The 25,586-nt window shown below is 42.4% G+C and overlaps 1 protein-coding gene across 5 annotated transcripts in view; it reads right to left on the reverse strand.

Moving 5' to 3' along the window:
• The window catches only part of MOB2 (MOB kinase activator 2), a 118,874-nt gene that overhangs the window by 20,967 nt on the left and 72,321 nt on the right, over positions 1-25,586 (reverse strand). The window contains exon 1 of one of the 5 annotated variants that reach the window (XM_061342478.1): positions 11,967-12,177. The exons of the other annotated variants lie outside the window; for them this stretch is intronic. Coding sequence (XP_061198462.1) covers positions 11,967-12,076 — 110 coding nt within the window. The 5' untranslated portion in view covers positions 12,077-12,177. Of the gene's footprint in view, positions 1-11,966; positions 12,178-25,586 lie in introns of those variants that run through there. 5 annotated transcript variants of the gene reach the window in all.

Consider the following 25,586-nt stretch of genomic DNA (forward strand, 5'->3'; position numbering starts at 1 on the left):
AGCCAAATCAGGTCTGTGGTAAATGAGATTCAGCAGGTCACAGATTAACAGTGTTGCAACAATTAATTTATCCAACGCTCAAAACAAGCCATAGAGCAGGACACTGCACCATAGGTGCCCAAGCCTGTGACAGACATGGGGTAGTGGGTTTTGGGTTTGGTTTTGTTGTTTTTCAGTTCCCAACTGCAGGAAATCTCTGGCTGTCTGACAAAGGAAGACAAAACCTGAGCAGAAAGAGGGCAAATCCCTGCTTGAGAATGTGTCTTGTAGTGTATTTGCCCCTGCTTGCAACTCCTCCTCCCCTAGAATGGTACCCTCAGAGCAAGTCCTGGTATTGTGTACCAAGGGACAGGAAAGGACATGCCATGATAACTCTCCGGGGCATCTCTGCCCACCCCTTCATCACTTTATCAGCTGAAAACAGGCTGAAGTTCTGTCCTGGGGTTTGTCTTGTTAACACAGAACTCATTTTAGTTCCCAGGCACACACTCCATACCCATCAGGCCCATACACAATGCCAAGATAAGGATGCTCCTGTACCTTTGCTTCCCTTAAAGGGAGAGTGTCATTTGTATTCTAGCAACACAAATGCTTCCTCATCATCCTCCATTACTAAATATACTCCCATACTGCAGCCAGACAACATGAGCAGGATCCATTTCACCAAGCCACAGATATCTGCATATGTAAATGTTTATATATGAAATGGCTCTCCAAGGACCTTTTAAAGTCAGCTGAGATAAATGTTTTTTTTTCTCTATACTGGAAAATATTTCAGTGCAATGCAGACACCCACAGCACACCTTAAATTTATTTAATTAAAACACCGAGGCAAAGGAGAATGGCTCTCAACTGAGAGAAGCCAATGGCAGAGATATCAGCCTGGTTCTGTTACAGAGGCTGCATGCCCCAGGGGGGAGATCTCCCACAGTACAGAGCCGTAAGAACAAGTGATCTGCCCCAAGATTTGAATGCAAGTAAGTTTTGGGTGGCTCTTAACACTTTAGGGAAAATAAACACGGGCTTGTCAGGTTTATTCTTACACTGCTCAGAATGGTGTTTTTTTCAACAGGATTTGAAATTCTGGAGGCCAGAAAAACCTTTTGCAAAGAACAACGGAAAAGTAAAAATAACGTAATTGGCAAAACAAGCCCGCACCTCTCCTTTAGGGTTTTGGGCCTCTGTTAATTGAAAGAAGTGAATGTGCTGTAGTAAAAACACAAACTTCTTAATATCTATTCTCTGTAAGTTTTCAGACATGTCTGTTAACTTCAGCAGAGATCTATTTATCATCCTGTAATCCTCCATTGGAAGACACTTAGAGTTACTTTGACTTCTGCCTCATGACTAAATTCAAGGGCTGGCAGCAACTGCTCCTCCTGGTTATTCTGATGCAGCCCTGTTATCTTTCTAGAAGAGCACATGCAGTACGCTTCAGTCCACCTTTGTGGGGAGGGAGTTAACCACCAGAGCACATACACCACTGAGGACACTGTTATCTTCCAACCCTTCCAAAGCTTGTGGAGCTGGCAGATTGCAAAGCTATCTTTATATTTCTAAACCAAGCAAATTTGATTTGGAAACCTCACAGCCTCATAAATGTGGGATTTCACAACACAGCTTGCACAGAGTTGCTTTTCAGGATAGAACTGTGCTTTAATTGCTGGGAATTATTTCACCATAGCAACCTGGCTTCAGCAGTCAGACAGGCTTCTTGCTGTATTATATAGCCCAAGATACACAAACGCAGAGAGTCCGCTCTGCTCAGAGAGTACGAGGGTGCAGGCAGGTTCTGTCTTTGTAAGAGGTGTTTTAGTTCCCTCACTGCCTTTTTGCCTTGCAAGCTCTCTTTGTACAACAAAATACATTTCTCCAACAATGCCAACTAGCTTTCAGCACTGCTGTGGCCTAAAGAAAACTCGCAACAAAGAGAATATGTTAGGTGTGCATGCCAATCTCACCACCTTACCCACACACTGTTTTGGAAGACAGGTACATGTAATGTAAAATTCAGATTATGAGCAGGTTGGACATTTCTCAACTTCCAAAAGCCTACAGAAATGTTTAAAAATGTATTTTATAATCCCGCTGCGCAGGCAGAGGCGGCAGCATGGACCACACGGCATTCCCCAGGTAACCAGGATACTCACTCTGTGCTCTCCATCAAGCATTTTTCAACATGGTGCAACATGTCAGCTTGCAGCTGAGCTCAGTCCCAGCTGTTGTGTCTCTCCTCAGCTCCCCAGAGGCAGGGAGCAGTAAAGGACCGTGTCTTTTTTGCTTCTGGCAGGACTGGGCAAATTACAACTACTCAGGCACAAAAAGTGTCTTACATGGGAAGGGTAAATTAAGTTATTTTTGTTGGGAAGAGAGTGAAAACAAATTAATCACCTGCCTTGCTACTACATTCCCACCTTTGAAGATGTCACCCATATGTAATCCCACAGTAAGCAGGAGTTCAGCAGCTGAACCCTTCACATTAACACCATGTGGTTTACACCTAAAAAAAATGTTGTTTAATAAGACAGAAAAGTGCTCAGGCATGCCACAACTGAGGGTGAACACAGAAACACAGGTAACAATATAGCTGCTCCACACAGCTTCCGAGAGTTATTTTGTAGGAGCTTCAGTAAACAACATAAACTCAAGTTGTCCTCAGTATTCATAATCAGTTCTGTGTGCCTGAACCTGTAAGCTCAACTTTAAAGCATCTGTACTAGCACACACATGTGCACCTTGTTACACTGGGACACAACTGAGAGGAATTCACTTGCCTACCCAGTCACTAGTTATTGAACAGGTTGGGCAAAAAAATACCAATGTGAAGAATCAGCACCACCTGAAATTCTGGTTTTTATTTCATTCTGTTAATATTTTGGTGTTGATTTAAGCCCCTTCTCCTGCCATGCCTTCGATCAGATCCATGAGGAGCAGCAGTGCCTTTCAGCTCAGTAGGAACTACCTTGTTAAACAAAAACCCTGAAAGCCATAGTTAGAAGGCATAAACTGTGCCTCTTCACAGGGTAAGAGAGTTAATGATAAAAAGAATCAAAGAATTACCTTAATTAGGTAACTTGTGTTAACAAACAGTACGTACAAAACATTCATTATTCTAACCATGTAGTTGACTTTTAAACCTTGACAGAATGATGCAATGTGCTCTGTTTGGTTCTGTCATCAACAGCACGCAGCCGCTTCAGTCCATTCTAGGAAACAGCAAATTAGAGTTTTGCTTTTTGCACAGTAGAGGAAGAAAACTCTGTTTAAAACCTAAACTCTATGAAATCCCAGGCCAAAGTAAAGAAGAACTGAATGACTGATTAAAAGAATAGTAGGGTAGATAATAGTTTAATTACTGGTACAGTTAGATCAGCCACTGTTCATTAGCTCACGAGACAGCAGTGATTCCCAACCCTAATTTATTACTTTTCAGGATATACCACGGGAGACCGAACAGTTTAAGTAAAGCCCCTCCACAGACACATACTGATCCATTAGCAGTCAGGAAAACCCCAAAACACAGGTACAGTCAAACTTGTAGTGTCACCTTCAAGGGTTTGCTGAAATACAAACTCATCCTTTAATTAAATGCTGAAAGCCCAGCCAAGAGATTGCTTAAGGAAAACTGGTAATTTTCAAAAACAAATGTTAAAATTAGAGGCACAGTTGTGTGCTGGATGTGTTTCATTCCCTTGGCTGCACGTGCAAATGGCAAGCAATGATTTTAACTGCTCTTGTAGACTCAGCTCATATAAGCACAGACCAACACCTAAGCTTCTTCCTCAAAACACAATGTGAAGTTGGACTTTTACATTGGCCTCTGCAACCCAACATCGCACCTCAAACCAAAGGGTGGCTGTGACCAGCTCACTCCCTTCCAACATAGCCTGCACTGTTCATCTGAGAAATCCAGTTTCAATTCCTGGCAGCAACCAACAGTTCATACTGGTTTTGCAGAGGTGTAACCATACTACTTGTGTGCAGCTGCACTAGTAGTTTCACCACAAAGAAATGAAAGACAGTCCCTAAATAGTGAAGAAGTCTGTCTCTGGAGGAGTTTAGTATCACTGCTGGGTGATCAAGTCACCTCCCAATTCTCTACTTCAAAAAGCAATAGAAATTACTCTCAAAAAGCTTGTAACTGAGGTTAGCTTGACTACTAAATAAGATGTGTGGATTTAGAAATCTTTGTATTTGAATGATGCATCTAGAGGTGAAAAAAAGCATCGTATGCTGAAAACCAGAATAACGTGTACCTCAGTTGAGAGAATACAGTTTCTCCTGTCCCACACAGATGGCACACTCAAGACCCCAGTTTTATCTTTTCCCTGCACAGGTTTGTTCTGAAGAAATAAAGCAGTCACATCAAAATCAAGGCCTTTGTGTAATGAAGAATCAGCAAAACCTCGTTTGTCACAATTTCCTTTCCCCTGCCTTGCCAAATGCATCCTGCTGATTATCAGCACTTACCCTGTAAGGTTTGGTGTTCTGAATCGGGAATGTGCATTCACATGAGACTGAGGAGCAGATCTGGGTTGACTGGAGTGTGAGTCAAGGTACACCTCATGTCATCTCTCCTGCGTGTGAATTGTTATAAATCACCATGAGGAAGCCCAAGCCTTCGCTCTTCATTAATGCCATGCACTTTGTATGTGTGCCAAGATCACTTTTTGCAGATACTAAGCTGTCCTAAGAGTTTCACTATTCTGTCACTACCTGCCTTTCTGAGGACAGCTGCACTCACTGCTGACTCCTCCTTTTTGAAAACAAAGGGAATTACACAGGCATCCACAATGTTCCTTTTACCTGGGGAGCATCCGCTACCATCAGCCCCTGCTGTTTGAGCAAAAGCACTTCCAGAGGTATGTCAGTGCCAGATAGAAATTAACTTGGAAAACTCACAGAGCAGCATTTTCTGACACACTAGAACAACTCAGCTCCAGTGTTAATGAAGCCATTAATACCAAGAAGTGGTGTTTTTCTTCAGAAAACTGGAAGAAAGGGTTAATCCATACATCCCATACCCTTCTCTTTCTAGAAAGTATGTGCTAGCAGGTCTTAAAAGGAAATCAACATCTCATCTTCTCTGACAGCAATTTGCTGAAGTCTTAGTTAAGATTCTGTTGAGCCCCACAGCACCAGGGATTAAGAAAAAGGATTAGAAAATCCCCCTCAACAAAAGCACACTTCATTAAACTCAGTTTTGGTGTAGTCACAGAGAAATATCTATGACAGGGGAACAGATAAACTTTGTCTTAGCCATCTCCGAGCAACAACTGGTGGGAGCCCACCTTCCTAACAACACAACTCTTCACCAAAGATCAAGAATGGTGAAAGAAAAGCTCTTCTACAGAGGATTTACTTTCTCCTACAAGCGTACCTGGTAAAGACCTTGGGGTGCACAGACAGTTTGAGATACCAGAGAACAGCACACGGAAATTAAGTGTGAAATTGATACTTTCTCCTTAAAGAGCAGCACTGGAATCATGGGCTATTGTAACAGGAAGCAAAGAGGCAAACCAGGAATTGCAGTTAGCTCACAGAAAGATGGATGTTGCACACTCATACTTTTGCAAGTATATGAACTGAAATCATCTTCCAGGCAGAAACAAGCAGCTAAAATCTGGAGCAAAACCTACAATGAAACAGACGCACACCAAGGCAATGAGATAAAGGAAGGGTAAATAACCTCAGTTTGATATTACAACCCAATCTATTCTTTTTTAAGTGGCTGGGGGGAATCTTCAGAAAAAAGCAGCATACTTTTGCCCCTAACCCAGAGGAAAACGCACCTTGTTAAGCCTTGGGCAGATGCCCTTCCTATATTAGCTCTGGAGACACCTTACAGGATTATTTCAACACAAAGAATTTTAGCAGTCCTCTCACTCTGGGTATCACTTCATAGGATGTAGAACACATAACCAAAATACAGCTCGATGTTGTAAACACCTCTGAAGAAAGGCACTGACTTTAATAAGTTAATACATTGTATGTGGTTCACCAACTTTCACAAATGCACCAGGATCATGACACTCCTGCAGCAAATACAGGTGAACAACAGTCAGGCGACTATCCCAAAGAAATGGAGGAGTAAAGAACCCATGGTAATGAACGTTCTTGCATCTAACCTAAACTTCTCCTGTTTAAATTTGAACCCATTACCCCTCATCCTATCACTACAGTCCCTTCAGATACTGGAAGGCTGCTATGAGGTCTCCACTCAGCCTTCTGCAGGCTGAACAGCCCCAACTTCCTTAGCCTGTCCACCAGGCTGGCGAGGCCACTCAAGCCCACCTCCACTGCAGCCCACTGTCCTCAGGACAGGACGCTCGCATCAAAGAACCATCTCCACAGCACATCTGTGCTTTCATACGCACAGAAGAGATGCCACAAAGCTCCTCCTGCCTGGTCACACCTTGCCAAAGAACAGGATGTTACTGCCCTGTAGTGTCACTGGTCCTTTACAAGTAGCTGGGGGAAGAGTCTTGAAACGTTGTCCTAGAACAAGGAACCACCTCCTGTTAGAGAAATGTTCAGTAAAACACAGCACGACAACTGGTGATGTCAGTTACCCTGAAACATAAACATTTTGAACTATTTTGGTACAATGGAAAGTTGTGGGAGGGAGAAAGAAAAAGAACAGAATAAAAATAACTGATATGGTTCTGAAGAGCATTTTGCCTACAAGCCCCTTCCCACACTGCCCTCCTTCCTTCTCGTCCACCTGTACTCATTCCTGCAATAATCAGATTAATGTTAAATGAGGCTCTTCCCAATTACTTTTTAACGCTATAAACCACACTAAATTGTTTTTAAAATGTTTCTACCTGAATTAGGATAACACAGCATTGTTTGGGGGTTTTTTTAATATCTGCTTTAGTCCTGTCAATACACGAGCATCACAGACAATAGCTGTCTTCAGCAATGAGAGTCAAGGCAGTGGAGAAGAGGCAGTCACGCCAAACACTCTTCTTCTACCCACCTTATGTGGGTTTCTATAAACACGTCTAAAAGGACTTTGCATAATCACTTAAAAAACAGAATCCAAGATCAGACCAACCTGGTTTCTTCCTAATCTTGTGTCCTGGTTTCAGCTGCCAGGAATTATTTGAGGAATAGGCAAGGAATTTAAGTTTTGAAAAATTTCTGAGTGCTGGATGTGGTAAAACACAGCACCATGCAGGCTGCCAACACAAACCTGCTCATTCACCTGACTGAAGCAATCATTATCACACTATCTCTGGAGACAAATTACTACACTTGAAAAGCACCTGTAAAAATCCCACTTTGTTGGTAATGCCAATGCACACCTACGCAAGGAGGGTGGGGGGTTATTTTTTGCTTGGTATCCAAATCAATCCCTGCACATTGCTGTACGGAGGGAGGCTTTCTTGAGAAAGAGAAGTTTTCAGTTATCTATTCCCGCACTCATCCTGGGCTGCGTGCACACATACACCACACTGTACTTTATCAGAATTCATTACACAATGCCATCACAACTCTGTAGCCTGCACCATTCCTCTTTCCTGACACTGTACCACTGATTAGCAGTCAACTATCCCAGAGGGACTTGATTTCACTGTAAACTTAAGAGGAAACACACTGGCTACAAAGCTGCATAAGCAGCAGTCTCTAAAAATCACCTGCACAGGACCCGAAGCGCCACAGCACGGCAAACGCGCTGCAGTTCTGAGCCACTCTCAAGTGCCTGAATTCAGGTTCCAGTACTGGCACAGGCAGTGAACACTCTGTCCTGAAGTCACCAACACATTGCCCTGAAGAACACTTATGACCAGCTCAGTTGTCCACTGGGACCAGAGAGGGATCTCTCATGTACCCGAGTCTTCCTTCCGCTTGTGCTGGCCTCAGAGGCCAGTAAAAATCACACCTCTGCAAGGAAGCCAGCAGTAATCAGCTGCATCATAAAAACTTGAACACTTAAATAATGCTAAAAAGTAGAATAATATTTCATGGTTTTACATTGCATTTTTTTCCCCTTTCCCCTTCTACCTCTCTGCAGAGCCACCAACTTGCAAAACACAGAAGAAAAAAAAACAAACAACCAAACAGGAAAACTGTGTCCATCTTGGGTTTTTCCCCCTCCCTAACTATGGGCTAAATAATTACACAATTCATTACATGAAACAGGAAAAATGAGACTAACCTATTTCAAAAATATCTGAAGTGAAACGAGAGCCCTAATTAAACGTTGTGCTAAGGAATACACAGAACTTCACCGCAGCTATGCTGTGATTAATTTAAAGGGGAGATGACACTTTTCTAATGGTATTTTAATATTTTTTAATCATTACAAGTGTGTAGTCTTGGCCCCATCCCTGAAATGTTAAACACAGTCTACTAGCCCATATGATGAAAGATACAAGCATCTCCAGAGTTCTTCATAGCTGAATCACTAATAATTTAAAGGAGTAATAAACCTAACAGTAGCTTTCATAAAAAATTAATGAGAAAGGCTGAGAGCACATCTGTTGCTTTTGTTACCTTTTCCCCCCCTTTCTGGTTCATTTGTCTTTCCTCACACTCTTTTAAACTCTTCTGAGGGCTGCTGCTTCTTCATGCAAAGCCTTTTTGCTTCTACACACATCCCTCCATGCTTCCTCCCCGTACGCATTTTTCCTTTGGCAGCTGTTATTACTAGTGACACCCTTTGGCACACAGCAGCTAGGAGGGCTCAGACCTACTAACTAATGAAAACAACTTGTACTTTAAAAGCCTCAAGAGTGAGTTGCTTTTAAGTACATGCAACTCATGTGAATGATGTACAATGAATTTCCTATGGAGGAAAATCATACTGCCTGACCACTGTACCAGAACAAGAGAGCTTTATAATTCACAACCAGGACAGAAAGAGAAACAGGGCAATCTGAAGAGAAAATGGGCGCTCTACTCTTTGTCTGCTGTGAATTCCTGTAAGTCCTTGGCAGCCTGTGGAGGGTGGAAGATGGGTGGGGGCAGTGGTGATGACAGTTCCCAGTTATGCCTGAGAAAAAAGCCTAAAATGCAGTAGGCTGTTAATGACACCATGCTACACGCAAGCAAGACACCTGCTCTAATCACAAAGCCATTCGTAGACCTAACCAACAGAAGAAAAATTACTTTGTCCAGAGTTTAGTATTGATTCATCTTCTGTACAGAACACACGAAACTCAGCAGTGGTTCAGGTGGACAGGCTCAAAAGTGTTATTTGATACCCTCTGTCCCACACTTACTCTGAAATAGTGAAAAAACATGCCAGTAATGTGGAATCATCTCATTTAACTTCATATGACTACAATGTAAGTGCTAACAAGTGAGCTGGCCATGCTGTACTGGGCTGGCATTGCACCTCTGCCTTCAACCACATCTGTAAGTTCCCTGCTCTTCTCCACAATTAAGTGGAGAAAGCTCAGCTGTGGATGCCTATGTTCAAAGAAATCCCACCACAGCTGTCACCAACAAGCCACCATTTTCAGCCTAAATGAGCTCCCGTGTGGCTCGTTCTTTCACCATCACTGGGGTCACGATTCCTTAAGCACAAATACCCAATTTCTGCAATAAGGAAACTTTGATTTGACTTCCTGTTATCTAGGCTCCTAGCTAATGCCTGTGCTCTTACACTAAGCTCTTTGCAGAATAGGATGAGTTTATGTTGTACAGAACAAACACTGAAAAGCAAGATGAAGCAACACAGGTACGGTCAGATAATGCACCCGTTTGAGAAATAAGAGAACTGGTTTCTGCGACTTAGCATTTCTCCCTAAAGGGTGCAAAAAGAGATAATCCAGAATGGATCGTGAGACCTCACTTGGAGTATTGTGTGCAGTTCTGGTGTCCTCAACATAAAAAGGCCATGGATCTATTGGAACAAGTCCAGAGCAGGGCCACAAGCATGATCAGGGGACTGGAGCACCTCCCGTATGAAGATCGGCTGAGAAAGTTGGGACTGTTCAGCCTGGAGAAGAGAAGGCTGCGTGGAGACCTCATAGCAGCCTTCCAGTATCTGAAGGGGGCCTTTAGGGATGCTGGGGAGGGACTCTTCATTAGGGACTGTAGCGATAGGACAAGGGGTAATGGGTTAAAACTTAAACAGGGGAAGTTTAGATTGGATATAAAGAGGAAATTCTTTCCTGTTAGGGTGGTGAGGCACTGGAATAGGTTGCCCAGGGAGGCTGTGAATGCTCCATCCTTGGCAGTGTTCAAGACCAGGCTGGACGAGGCCTTGGGTGATAGGGTTTAGAGCGAGGTGTCCCTGCCCATGGCAGGGGGGTTGGAACTTGATGATCTTAAGGTCCTTTCCAACCCTAACTATTCTGTGATTCTATGGAAAGACACACTGAAAAACCCTCTGCTACAAAACAGTAATCACTCCCATCTAGGAGCAGCTTAACAAAATGTAGTTACTTTGTTAACTCCCAAGCCCAAAATATTTGATGTACAACAATGACTTTTTCCTGCTTTCACAACAGTTTTATAGTATATGTAGAAAATAAAACCCAGAAAACAAACACAAAATTATGCACAATTTCTGCATGTCCTCCAGCTGGAGCAGAAAGGCCAAGGTTATGCCATGCTTTTGCAAACACATGCACTGAAAAATCATCAAAATATACGTTCCACTAAGTCACAGGAAGTCACCTATACTTTACAATAAACTGCTATAGATGCTGAACAAAAGGTTTGGCAATTCTTCCCTACAGAGGCACCCATCTATTTACATCTGGGAGTGCTGCCAACAGAACAGCTACCAAAAACTTCAAAAGGTTTAGAGCATGAATAGCGAGCCACTGGCCAAAGGATTTTATATGACCAGCTGTGTAACACCACATAGAATCATAGACACACCACCCCAAGAAATGCAAAGAAAGGACATTAAACTCGTCAAAAAGCTGAAAGAGAAACCTGAAATCCTTAAATTCGTATCTTCTACAGGAAAGGACTGGGGGTGGCGGATGGAGGACGACACGACACAACAAAAGTCCTGCAATACAGCATTTGTTCAAGAGCAACTACAAGCAGTTCTTCTCGCTAAGCCTACTTAAACTAGAGAAGTTCACTGGGCTTAAAGTCATAGCCAGAGCTCAGCTGCTTTGTGATCAGAACGTGCTGCTTTAATAAACAGCTCCCCTAAACTGTTGGGGAGAGAGGAGACATGAGGCAACAGAAGAAGAGCGAGATAATGTTTCTGTTGACAAACATCTAACAATTGGCAACAGACAGCGGGGAACGAGCACAAACCAAAGCTTGCCAAATGAAGTTGCGCCTGAGGAACAAGGCTCCTTTTTGGAGCAGCACTGCCATTCCTCAGAGACCCCAGACAAACATCTGAACACAACCAAAATAAAGAGCTGCAGTTGTTGAAGAGCAAGGCTGCTAACCCTAATATTTGCGGTGATGTTTTTCCCTGCAAAGCAGAAAGGGTCAGAACTCATCTGAATCAAGTTACTGCACATCCTTTGCCAAAGAGTCTGGTTTTGGTCTCAGCAGTCACACACGCCTCAGTGTTCACACAAGTCCTTTCGAGCTACATGAGCAATTTTTTCCCCTCATCTTACAACATTTCTGTAGAAAACATGCCAAAGCATATGTAGCGATTTGGTCAGGCTCCTTATTCAGGAAAGCCAGGACCTTCACTGACTGCTTACGTCCTGGAAATTTAGTTCTCATGGAGCACAAACAAAACTTGACTGCAGTATTATGGGTGGGCAAATGTTTCTCTCCAAGTAGCTATTGCCATTCCAGCTTCCACCCTCCCGGATTGCTACACAAGATCCGAAGGGCGCCGAAAGCTGACTCCCCCGCCCCCAGACACGAGAGGGGCCGCGCGGAGCCAGGCGCCCGGGCCAAGTTGTTAACTTGAGCTCCAGCTCCCTTCTCCCTCCGGCGGGGGGGCCGCACACGCGTTCCTGAGGGCGACCCCCGTTCAGACACCCGCAGCCGCCCTGCCCGCCCGCCGCTCCCGTCCTTACCGCAGCACTTTGCCCACCGCCTGCAAGACCATTTTGCAGCTTAATCCGGGTTTGGGACTCTGGGCGAGGACGGGCCGTTCACCGGGGAGGCTGCCGTGATCCCCAACCATGGTACGGCGAGAGGAGCGCGGCGCAGCCCAGCGCAGCCGAGCGGGCACACGCCGCGGGCTCAGCACGGCCCCAGCTCCCCTCCACTGCCCCCGGCCGAGCGCCCCGCCCTGCCCCTGTCCCGCCAATGAGCGGCGGCGCAGGGGGCGGGCGCCGGCGGTGGCTCCTCCTCCCGGCACCGCCCCCACCGGCCGCGCACGGGCAGTGGGGCCGCGCCTCGCCGCAGCTGCCGCTCCTGCCCCGGGACCGGGCGCTGCTGGGCTCCACTGCACGTCGAGATACGCTGCAAGGCCCTGCGGGCGTCAGCAGCGTTGCAGGCGGTAGGACAGGAGGGAGGAAGCACCCGGCCCCGGCCCTGGACATGTCCAAGCAGCACAGCCCAACACAAGCATTACCGTCAGTAATAACCTGCCACGTCTTTTGGTAGCCAAAAAGGAAGACTGCGGATTTGCTGGGGCGGCGCTGCTGTTGGTCTGCAATACAGGCCCCATCTGTAACGGGGCCACACTGGACTCCTGGTGAGAAATGAGGATAAGGACGCCCTTCATGAGCTAGGGTTTGCACTGTGCTCTCAGGACTGTGACAAACAAAGGCATAGGCTAGCCCAAGAGCAAAGCTAGATAGGTTCTGCCACGAACAGCCCAGCAATGACATCAAAACCTTTGTCAGAGTGGTTTAAACTGAGCAAGGGTGAAGAACAGTAAAACCATAAACAGCAAGAGACACCTTGCCATTATGACCAGTTAGGGACAGGCACTTGGGTAATGGTCCTCCAAGGACAAGCAGCATCCCAAACACAAGGTCTCTTGTGACAGACCATCAGTTTTACACCGAGAAGCTACTTTGTCATGAGTTTTCCTAACAGTCCTTAGAAAGGTGCTGTATGTGCAGCTCCTTAGTCACCCTACACACACATTCTAGACCAGGCAGCTGTGCCCACATCTTGCTGATGAGCACTCAGAGCCAAATCATAACAAAAACCCCGACAGCTCTAGTAAGACATGATCTAGAACACAAACCCCTGAGGACATCCCTTATTCTGACACGCTAAAACCCGATGTGTGACATCTTGGACAGAACAGTGGTTCTGCTGTTTCTGGCAGCCATGGCTGCAGTCAGAAAGACGGGTATAGCCAAACATTCAAGGGTGTACCCAGTCAAGTACAGCCAAGCACTCCACCTGGTTCACCAAAAGGGCATCTTCCCCTGTAAACCGAAGGCCACCAGACTTGTTGAATTAGACTTAGCACAATCAGACCATTGCTGCTGTCATCAACCTGGCATCCCTTGGTCAAAGTTTGTGGGAACGTGGCCGCTGTTGGCACAAAGCCATGAAAAACTGCAGCCACGTGAGGAGAAATAACCCGCACCCAAAGCAATGCCCCACGCAGTGGTGTCGGTCAGTTATGCACCGTCTTTCAGTCACATGTCCCAGTTGGGCCTCCACACCCTTGTGAACCAGGAGGTATTTTTATTCCCACTCTCCCAGCAATCCATTTAAGCTGGAGTTTTAATGACTTCACTGATAGCACACAGGAAGCCTGCAGCTCAGCACAGCTCAGCTTTCACTCTGCAGCCCAGCGCCTCATACAGAAGATTATCCAACCCTGGAAAAATCTGATGCTCGCTCAATCTTTTCCCCAAGTAACAGCAACTTGTCACAGTAACATTAAAAAGCAAGGAGTCCTGGCACGCAGAAGAAGGACACCTGCCAAGAGAGCAGTCGCCCTCACTTCGTTCACCAATGAAATCTGCACAAAGAGAATTTTGTTTGTTAAAAACCCACCCTAAAACCAACAAGCTGGTGATATAAAGCAGCCTAAGTTTTCAAAAAAGTCTGTCTATCCAAAGTAAATTAAAGAAAAATCCAGGGGTCAAACCAAAATAAATACAGCTCTGTGGTCTTGCAGTTGTATTAGGAAAGCTGGCCTCTCAGTGACTCTGACAGCCAAACATTTGCTCTTCAGAGATGGAACTTCAATGATCCCACACAGGTTAGGAGCTGATGCTCTGCTGTTAAATGTGATAGATCATCTGAAATAGAATTTTTAAACCTGGTAGCTTTTTACTTTGACCCAGATGAATGACCCACTTCTCTATTCTGTTAGCTTCTGTATCAAACAGATGCCTTTCCCATTCCTTAACCATACATCTCCACAGCACCCCTTCCAGCCTCTCCTCCACCTATCATTTTTCCTCCATTCAAGCTGCATCCCCTTTTCAGATCAACTGCATGCTATAGATTACCTGCAGTAGTGGATTCTGTGCAAGCTGTGGGAAAGCCCAACAGCATGTCAAAGTCAATTTTAAATGCTTCAAAATAATAAAAATGAAATGAGGTTATTATAGGAAGCACAACTTAAACATGCACATTTTATTTATATGGCATCAACATAAGTCATTTAAAACGTATGAGCAGTATGGATTCTCACACTAACAAGATTCAGAGCACAGGTGCAGGCACAAATGGGTGTGCTTGAAAGCTGCTGCATCCAGGAAGAGCAGTACTCAATCTAGAAGCAGTATCTTTATTTGAACATGGCTACTGGTCTGATCCCTGAGTATGCATATTCCAAAGAATGCAGATCGGCACTTCCTCAAGGGCATGTCTTAACCACCATGCAATACCCTGCCTATTTACTTCCATTAGTAGCATGGCAGTCCTGGGGTAAAGGTCAGACTTGATGATCTTAAAGGTCTTTTCCAACCTAGTTGATTCTATGATTCTTTTTCACTTGCTTCCTCAACATCCTCTGCACATAACTACTGTTGAATCTGTCCACAGCACAAGTGTGCTTCAGCAGTGGCAACCTGGTGTTAGCATACCCCTTACCCACCAGCAAGGGCTGAAAGATTGCGTAGCTGTGAACTGAAGTCATCACTAAACCATTAACAGAAATATCTGTGAATGGACCTACCAACAGCTGTAAGACTTGTAGCAGCCCTACAGACACATCAGCAAAACAACATCATCAGTGGCACAAAAGAATGGGAGCCCCAGTTCCCACCACCTACACATGACTCTATGTGATTATAGTACACTGACAGGAAGTTTTTCTGCACTGATCCCAACTACGAAGCCAAGAAGTGGTATTTATATATTTTATGAATAATGCTTTGTATTTACAATGATGTTATAAACAGCAGTTAACAGTTACGTATTTATTTGCCCATTTTACAATATCATAAAAGTTAAGTGTAAAGCAGCCACCACAGGGATATATCAGAGGTTGGTACCAGAGGTACCCAGAGGTTTGGTAAAGAAAGCAAGTCATATCATCATGTCAATCCAGACAAGCAAACAGTGCTGGGGAGGGGTTGGGGAATATCATAACCATTATTTTGATTAAGGTACAACTCACCATTTATATGCATAGAAATGAGGCCTTGTAACATCAGATCATAAAGCTCTTCTTTAAATTAAGCTGAATATTATGTGTCCCTGTCTGACATATCATGTTTCAATTTTGTTACCTAATTAGCCATTTTGTTTGACTTCAGTGTGCCCTGCTACCATGCAGCCAAGTACCCTTACCAGTTACCTCACAGCACATCCTCAGGTCTCTGGAACTGCTCAAAATCAGCAATGAAAGCATTTCATCCTTTAGCTTGCCTCTAAGTGGGATTTATACTAAGATTACATTTACTCTCCATTTTGTCATCCTCACTCAGCAAAGATGGCATGAGCTACTCTGCTCCACGTAGACAGCAAAGACATGGATTTTGGACAGAAGGCAGGGTAAAATCAAAGTTGTTCCAGTCTCAAAAAGCAGCTTGGATGTGGTCATGGTGAAGGGGGGAAATAATGGTTTCGAGGGCATACTTTCAGCCCCACTCTTGCGATAACAGCAAGAGAAATCAGTCTTCCTGACCACACAGAGTCTTCTGATACAAGCCTTATCGACACTGGCCACACACTGCAGAAAGTTTGCGCATAACAGATTGAGCTTAAAAGCAGCATTTATAAGTGACAAGCTGCATACATTTGCTGCTTTACTGAAAGCTCTGGTAACAAGAAGTCAGTGTTTATCCTGCAACCACCACCTTCAGCTTCATTGACATGGGGAGGGTGTCTGCAATAGGCAACGAGGAAAAAAGGGCAATGATAATTCTCACCTAATCCATAACAACAATCAATTGTAGCAAGAACAGCAAAATATGCCAAAATACCAGTAAAGTTCCACCAGGAGTTCCAAATAATTTGTATTATGGCATTTTAGAAAGGATGCACTAAATAAGAACCAAGGATTCATCACATATTTTTTATATATAGCTATCAAGATGTATCTATCAAGAATTTATTCAGGAAAAAAATAATCAAAAAAAGCCACATTAAAAAGGCAGAACAAAGAACAAAGAAAGTGAATGCTGCTGTATGTACCAAACAAAGAAATCATGACGGCAAAGGTACTGTGTTTCTGGCACATATGTAGGCACATCTCAAATGTCAAGAGAAGCCAGGTTCATCAAGAAGTATGTATGAATGAGAGCTGAAGAACATGAATGTCTCAGAGAAAGTAGCTATAACAGCAGCTCAGCAGGAGACAATCAACTCAACAGCACTCAGCAAGTGCCCAAGAACTATTAAGAAAAGATGGGACTCTACATGTGGAAGTGATGAAAAACAGAAGACTGCACTGATTTTTATCACCTGCATTTCAATCAGTGCTCCTGAGTCAGCCTACCTCAAGTGACAAAAGCAAAACAGACACCAGCAGGACAACTGTTTCCTGAGCAGCTCTTCCAGGCATGTAGATGCCCAGTCAATGAATTGTTGTGGAGTTGGCCAGAATTACCAGATTCAGACCTCAGTTTCCAGTATCACTGAAAGCTTACCACTGTTATAAAAATAAGTTCCGTTTTTTAAAGTTGTCTGTATCCTGGGTGAGTTCAAGGATTATTGCATTCTAATGAAAGTTTCCTCTGCTTTCAACTGACAAAGTTCTCTCCTTTCTGTACTAAGGTGTTGTATACCATTACATAGCAGTGACAGATTTCAGACAGATGAAGTCCCTATACAGGATCTTTCTTGCATAGCTCATTCCAAAACAATAAAACATCACAATGACAGCCTCAGGAAACAGAAAGTTTTCCTCTTTCTGATTTGCAAAACAATATGCTTGGCACTATGATATAAAGGAACAATAAACCGGAAAAGTATTTGCAAATAAACAGCTCAAATCTATCACCCTCATAAAACTGTCTTCCATCCAGACAAAGTTTGCTGGGCAAAAGCCTAGCAAAGCTCCAGGTGATACTGAAGCTCAAGTGACATGCAGCATCTATCTCAAAGAGGATAAAATCCCTTTTTTGCTTTCAGTGGGGGAGTAGGAGAGAAGAAAGCAGAAAGGAAGATTTGCCAGCGAAGCTACTGCATTGATTATTCTGAGTGCCCAAACTGGTGTCTTTCCACACATGCATCTCTAGGATTAAGTCAAAGGAAGAAGTCTTATTAAGCAGAGTACCTGATGATAGGCTGCATGGGGTGCTTGCAGCATAATGTAAAGATTTAGTTGCTTAATTTACACCATTGTGGCTACTGTTAGTTCCATCCTAGATATAACACAAGTGAGAAATTTATCTCACATTTTACCATTCCTTTTTTTTGTTGGCCCAATTTTGAAATTTAACTAGGCTGCACTCCCAGGAAGCACTAGTGCAATATGCATTTGATACAGAAATGCTAAAATGAAAGACTCCTTTTCCTTCCCTTCCCCAAATAACTGGACCTCAAGCTTCATATAAAGCGGTAAAACTCCTGAAACTTGGCTAAGAAGTTCTCCCCAGGGATTGTTTAACATATTCAGGGCTACTTGCTACATATATACAGAACTCTCCCTGTAAGCTTTATAACACTACTACTGTTTTCACAGACTTGGGTAAATATGGCACAGAAAACAAAGCCCTAATTGCAAATTGGCACGGAACTCTAGACCAAGGAGTCAAAGGTGTAATCAGCACAGGAAAGGAGGGTATGCGTGTCAGTACTGTTATTGGTCAGGACTATCTTCACTTGGGTGGGAAAGGCATAGAAGGAAAAAGAGAGATGCTGGGAGTGAACTTGGAGAGTTTTCCCAGACAGATGGAGAGCCACTAAGGAAATACAAGTTTCCCTCTTTTTTTTTTTTTTTGGTGCTAAGAATGGTTTCATTGCAGTATATAAAATGATTTTATCTGGTAATATTCCATTTAGATGACAAGAGGGGAAAACAATTCAGGAAAGAAGGATGAAATTTATTCTTGGGGATTTTTCTCCAGGAGTGCATTACAAAATATAACACACAGAGCTTACATTATGTAAGATTAAACAGGGAAAACTGTTCATTTTAATTCCTGGCACTTACAGAATAATTCCTTAGCTACTACTTCTAGAAAGCAGGGCCACGAAATCCAGAAGTCTGTAAACTGACTTGTTTCACACAGTGCACGTTTGCATTCCATATATGACTCAGAACACAGATGCTACATCTCAGCTAATCTGATTTCTTAATACCTCACAGGCCCCACACAGATCAGAGCAACAGGAAGCCATAACAGCTTTTGCCATGTAATGGATGCCACAGAACACCCAAGTTAAAACCTGAAATAACTCAAATTTATGAAACAGATGAAAAATTTTCCAGCAGTCCTCCAGTCTTGCAAAGCTGCGTTAGTGCTGTTTACATTGCAGCAGCTCAGTCCAGGGGAGGGGCCACTTCATAGCTGTGAAGTAAAACCTGTTTGGTCAGTGCGTATGTGAAGGCGTGCATAGGAAATGGACACAGGGCTACAGAAAGACACAAGTGGTTTATCACAGGTACTTGCCTCTGCTCAAGTTACATGGCTGCCTTTCAAACAGTCATGGAAGTAAAAGCATGAAGATCTTGCCTTTGGAGAAGCCTCTACATACCCTGAGAAAGCACTGAGTGGATTGAAAAAATTAACAGCTCTTTTTCAGTCTGCTAAATGAGAGATTGTACATTTACTAGAAAAACCTTGGCATTTTATAGGGCAATTCTTGACACTTGGTCACAGTCAAGGTGTTACACATGAGAACCATAACATTCCTACAGCAGTAATGTCTTGGGTCTTTGATGTGTTTGCCAGTCCTGCTGTGATGCACATGGGACATACACTTATGTAGGCATAGCCACAAAAAACTGCACAGAGCAAGTAACCAGCTTGTAATTTCCCTAAAACTTGTTACCAAAAAAATAGCCAGCTTTCACACTTCGATTTTTTGATAAAGAAAATGGCTTAAATGCATTCACTTACCCATTTGATTTGAATCTCACACTTCAATAGTATAAAACTTAAAGCATCTTACAAAACCCAACATGATTATATGATCTTGAGAGCAATCCTCTCCTACAAATTCTGGACAGATTTGGACAAAAAGTGTCTAGATAACATAATTTAAGGTTAAGAACAAGACACACTTTTTTCAGGCACTGCACTAACATATGCTGGAAGCACACTGGTTTAGTTTAATAATGAACTATTGGTTTAAAAAGGCTTATATACATAGGATTACTGGTTTTGTATCACATCCCTTTCTAAGTAACGTTTCTTCAAATCAAGCTAGACTCTGAGAGAAATTATGCTAGTAGTGAAGAATCTCAAAGAACACCCAAAAGAGTAAAATTTATGGAAAATGTCAGTACTCTATACAAAAATAACATAACACAGATCTGCTGGAATTATGATCAGAAGTCTCCTTTTCAGGCTCAGAATATTTGAAAGCAGTTTCTTTTAAAGCCTCTCCTGGAAGCATACAGAGGTCATGAAAGCTGCCCTCTAAATTATGGCTACATTATCACTTACAGTACACAAGTATTTTTATTATGCTTGTACTGCTGTAAACCCTGGTTAAGAGGCAGTCATGGATTATATCTTGAGAAAGAAACAATGAATTAAAGGAAACTTCCAGATCCCAAATCTCATCTGATCAATGAAAAAAGAAGAAAAAACCCCCACCAAAAACCGTAAAATGATGCACAACTGGAAGAGCCCTGGGTTTAAGCCAATCATGGAGACAACAGACATGAGTTTAAAAATAAAACCATTAAGCACATGTTTGTCATTAAGCAACACTGCTGCAGGTAAGGGTCTTCTGATGCTGTCTTGCTTCAAACCCCCATTTTCCCTAGAATTTCTTCTATAGCTGGATTTACACCTTTTCCCCCACAGTCCATTGCAACTCTTGAGTGGATGTTTATTTACTAGGAAACAAAGGAAAGCACTGGCTGACAGATGAGCTTTGCTGTTCTGGTTAGACAAGATTGCTATTTGTCATGTTTAATAATGCAATAAGAAAATTAGCCTTGTCTGCTCTCAAGCATGAAAAAGACACACTTAAAGTACTGGACAGGAACTGATAAGAGGACACTACTGTGTCTACCAAGAGTGTTCTTCATGACCTTTACTAAAGATCTACCCCAATTCCACACACAAAAAAGAGAAACATTACTATAGTCTACATTTTGTATTTTGTCTTGCTTTGCATACTAGTCCTAAATTATGTGCTTCCAAGACTTTGTCCGTATCACTACATGCTGAGACTAGGATCCATGAGTGATCATGTCATGCTATCATAATTCCTCCTCAGCTATTGAGAAATACCATTACCACAAACATGGCAAAACCATGTTTTTCAAATGCTTGTCGAAGTTGCAATGTTACTGTGAGGATGCACAGGCAGGTGAGTGCCAGAGGAGGCACTCTGTGGGAACAGGGGAGACGAAGGGTGACTCCAGACTTCTCAAAAGTGCAACTCAGCCAGTACTTCTAAGGTGCAAGTGAAATTGAGCCTATCTATAAAGCAAAGTAAATATATATAAAATTCTGTATGTCAAATCTTACCTAAATTAAGTAACAGACACTACCAGAAGTATTCTTTTTTCTCTAGGCTTACTGTGTGGAGGAGAAAACGAATACTGCATTCATCCTGCATCCTGAGCTACTTCTGCCCTTTGAAGGTACATCAAGGAAATGTGCCCCAATACACAGTAGGTGAACCCTTCTCTTTTGACATTCTGCTTTCGGAATGATTTGAAACCAGGGAAAACACACTGTTTTCCACCATGCAAATAGCAACTTCCCTGTGTAATTATAGCACATTTTGCTGAGAATTGCATCATGACCAGGGTACCACCAAGAGGACAAACATTTAACCACTATTCTTAGTTTGTTAGAAAATTTTTCCCACATTATATAAACAGGTCTGCACCCACAGACGGCTGCACCAATCTTTACATTGTTTTTGCTTCAGTAAAAGAACAGTTATTTTTACTTTCAGTAGCTTTATTTTTGTTAGTGTTATGAAACAGGCAGTAACTTTTCTCCTTCAGCTTTCTTCACCATTATTCTTACCCTGTATTTACCACAGCTGCCTTAACTTTCTGTAAGGCAAGACAATAAAATAGGAATAAAATAAATTAAAAAAAAATCAGTATGCTGATTCCAAAATACCCTTAAATCTTCAGTAAAGTTAACTTCAAAAAGTTAACTTCTAAATATCTATTCAACAGGAGTGTTGAGGATGTTTATCCTGATATTTCATAAGAAGTATAGGTGCAGACCTGACAAAAGACGAAACAGTATGTATTTCTAGATTGCACACAGTAACCAAAAGCATCAGGGACAAAACATACCAGATTATTGAAAATATCACTTAAACTTTACAAGTTCTTCTGTATGTTGGCCGGAAGTATGAGCCATGCACAATTCTTCTGAGCAGATGCAGTCTTACACTGTTTTACTTGTAGACATACCTGTCAGAGTCAGCCAGCTCTGGCTAACTACACCTGAGGAGCGGTCACGTTAAAGAAGACACAGAACAGCTAAGAAGAAATTAAGCACTCAAAAGCTAACCTTGGTATATTGATTTGCACTCTGTATGCAAGCTTCTGGTTATACTTCAGAATTCAGTTTTTCATTTCTGTGGCTGGAAGTGATAAAATACAGAATACAGATTCTGCTCCCCAGTGCCCTCCTACATGCTCTGTGCTAAATCTAAAGGAAAGTACGAATGCTGTTAAGGATCCAGTTCCAGCCTTTCCAACCCAACCAGGCTGTTAGACAGGTATGCAAAAAACTGATTAGCTTCAAAAGAATTTATGTGTGTGTTACAATGCTATATCAAACTGGAAATTAAAAGGTTGAATCTTAATCTCTTTGAGAATCATGATCAATATGATGAAGCTTCCTCACGGGCCCAGGAAAGACAGAGGATGAGGGCATATTATTTTAGCTCTAAAGGGCAGAAGAAAATCTTCATTTTCGTCCCAGTACATGCTCTACATTTACACAATGAACACATGAACAACTAAATGCAAATTTTGAAAAAATCCTTTTATTGTAAGAGTACAGTTGCTGCTGTTAATGACAGAACATTCAAACCACGTTGCTATTGCTGTTCCTGAAAGGAATAAAATATTTTATTCTACAAATCAGGCTTTGCTTTGTTTGCCTATACAAGTGTTCATATATGTTTGGAACCTGACTACAGCTACACTGCTAACACTACTGTCTAGCAATTCTTGTATGAAGTATTGTCTTGCCTGCCTTTCCCTGTGACCAACTTTATAAAGAACCTGGTAAAAATCTGCTTAATTGAAGTCAATACCATTCTCTGTCACAATCTGGGTGCATGTTAAAACATGGAATAAACACAGAAAGTGAAGTCCTGCTATCAATCAGCTGGGCAGTGACAGACACCCACTGCCCTGTAATCCCAGGCCTCTCAACATCCCTCAGCACTGAACAAAAAACTGTTTACTTCCTATCCCAAAAGAATAGGGAGAAGAAACTACACTCCATCATCCAAGAATTTGTTAAGTCCTTTAGGAAAAAGCCTTCGCAGACAAAACTTTACCTATTACAGTATCTGAAGGGGGCCTATAGGGATGCTGGGGAGGGACTCTTCATTAGGGACTGTAGTGGTAGGACAAGGGGTAATGGATTAAAACTTAAACAGAGGAAGTTCAGATTGGATATAAGGAAGAAATTCTTTCCTGTTAGGGTGCTGAGGCACTGGAATAGGTTGCCCAGGGAGGCTGTGAATGCTCCACCCCTGGCAGTGTTCAAGACCAGGCTGGACAAGGCCTTGGGTGGCATGGTTTAGAGAGAGGTGTCCCTGCCCATGGCAGGGGGTTTGGAACTTCATGATCTTAAAGTACTTTCCAACCCTAACTATTCTATGATTCTATTAAACAGCAGGTTGGATAAGGAATAAATTGGCACAGATTCAGCTGTTAACAACATGCAGGTAACACACAATTCCTCTTATCTTTTACCTCATATGATACTATTGCTTTGTCTTCACCAATAATGGTTTGTTGGGGGACAGCAGTTTTAAAGACAAGACAAAATATGTAATACTTACCACAGCTTAAAATTTACATAGAGACAAGATCTGCCACATAGATACAGCCAGCATTGCACACCTCTTCTTGGGGTGGAATTCATCTGTTATTAACCTTGTAGATAAACTAAACAGTTGTGTCCCCACTTTGGCTTTCATAGCTTTCATATCCTTTGAATGTTTGAAATCTTCTAGCTTTAACATCATTTATGCTTCCAATTATGATTGCTTTCTCTGTTAGATTATAGCTTTCTTCTTCCCCCCTCTTTTAACTTCATTAGCAAGATATTATATTTACCTCTTGACCACCTTCTGAGAAACAAACCAAAAAAAAGTCTCCTTCTGCCTCATTATTAGAAATCTTTTTTTCCTATCTTTAAATACTTCAGGTCTTTTCTGCCTTTCTAATTCAGAAGCAATCTAAGTGCCTACTGAAAACAACGTAAGCACGACTGATCAAAAGATCTGGAGCTGTTCTTAAAGTTTTAATAGAGGTGCACAAGCACTCAGGACTTCAATTTGTTGGGGAAGGAAGATCCAGTTAAAGGAACATTTTTCATTTAATAATGTTGCAAGGTTAACATGTTTAAGTTTCTAACATTTAGAAATACAGAGAATATCTGCATCCTAAGACAACAGAGGTATGTTAATTCTCAATATTTGAGCTTGGAAAGAAAAAGCTGTAAAATACATTTACTTACACTCTCTAGACAGAAGAGCTATAGATATAATATAGCACTTGTTTTATAAATAGTTAATCAGCTTAGTAACAATTAGGATCTTTTCATCCCACACAGGTTGTGCTACCCTTCATAAAAAACCTCAAGGGCAAAAAAACCACCCCAACAACTTGTTTTTCTTGTAAGCCATTTTCTTCACTTTCACACTCACAGCCATGGAGGAAGGGAGGGGAGGGAAGGAGGCCACTGCACGACCATTCAGAATTAGGTTGTAAGAAACAAATGCAGAGCACATGGCCAAAACATTATGTCTTTATGCTTCCACATAAAATAAGCTCCTTATCACAGCATTGCTTCCACTGTAATCCTTGCATACCCTTGAGCAAAGAGCAGTATTAATTCAAGTCAAATTATCTGACCCAAGAGAGTGTAGAAAGAAGACGATGCAGCCTAAAACTTGAATGTCTTATCACCTGCTAGTATGAGTGCAGAAAGCTGCTCAGTTCTACTTCACTTTCTGCTATCTCCAATGCCTTCTTTATTCTCCCTCCCCATACTCAAAAAGCGCAAATGCAATCTCTCATCCTTTACAAGTAACATACTCAGCAATGAAAGACCCCAAAATAAGTTGTGTCCCCATCTCCCTCAATACTGTCCCCGGTCTTGCTTGAACAATGCTACCAGTGTACAGAACTTGGAGAAAATATACCCATCCATACCTGAACTCACTGAAAAACATTAGCCACCCATCTCCAATAAACACCCTCAAGAATTGTTGGGTTGCCTGATGGATGAGACCCAAAGCTTAATAGATTGCCATTCTGCAAGTAAGAACTTGCAGATATTTCCCAGCTTCAGCACGTTATACCTCTACTAAAAGTTAAAGCTGCAGTTTACCCTCTTCGGGGCTTCATTTACTGCCTTACTTCTAATGCCAGACAATCAACTTTGAATGAAACTTGAAAGCCCACGCTCTCTCACGATGCAACAAAGGAAGCCAGACTGTCCTCCTCTAGTGTACACATCTGCTTTTGTACCACAACTGCTGTTAACAGATTACTGCTTAAGAGAAACAGACTGGCAATGAGAAACACATCAATAGTTTGGCATTGTACTTGTGTAACCTTTCACAAACAGCCTCGCATTTCCATGAAGGCAACAAATGTCTGCTCTGTGCAAATAAATATGTTAGATGATCCAAAGGCTGCAATGTTATTCAAAAATTGGCTGAATGGATACAGAGAACTGAAACTAGACTGGCATTGAGATATTTGAAACCTCTAAGTGATTTTTTTTCTAAATTTCTAAATACCCACATAGAGAAAACTAATATTTAAATAGTGCTTATGCATTCAACAAATAAAGGTTATTAATCCCTCTACCAGTGTTCTTTAATAGTCTACCAACACAAAATGCCATTTGGATCTTCCGAAATCCTTTGAGGGCATCTTTTGGTGACACAGCTAAGTCACTCTATCAGCTAGCCTC

Source organism: Neopsephotus bourkii, unplaced genomic scaffold, assembly GCF_033783945.1.
Source record: "Neopsephotus bourkii isolate Nb327-2 ecotype Australia unplaced genomic scaffold, CSIRO-AGI_Nbou_v1 NB_1792, whole genome shotgun sequence".
NCBI classification, from domain to species: domain Eukaryota; kingdom Metazoa; phylum Chordata; class Aves; order Psittaciformes; family Psittacidae; genus Neopsephotus; species Neopsephotus bourkii.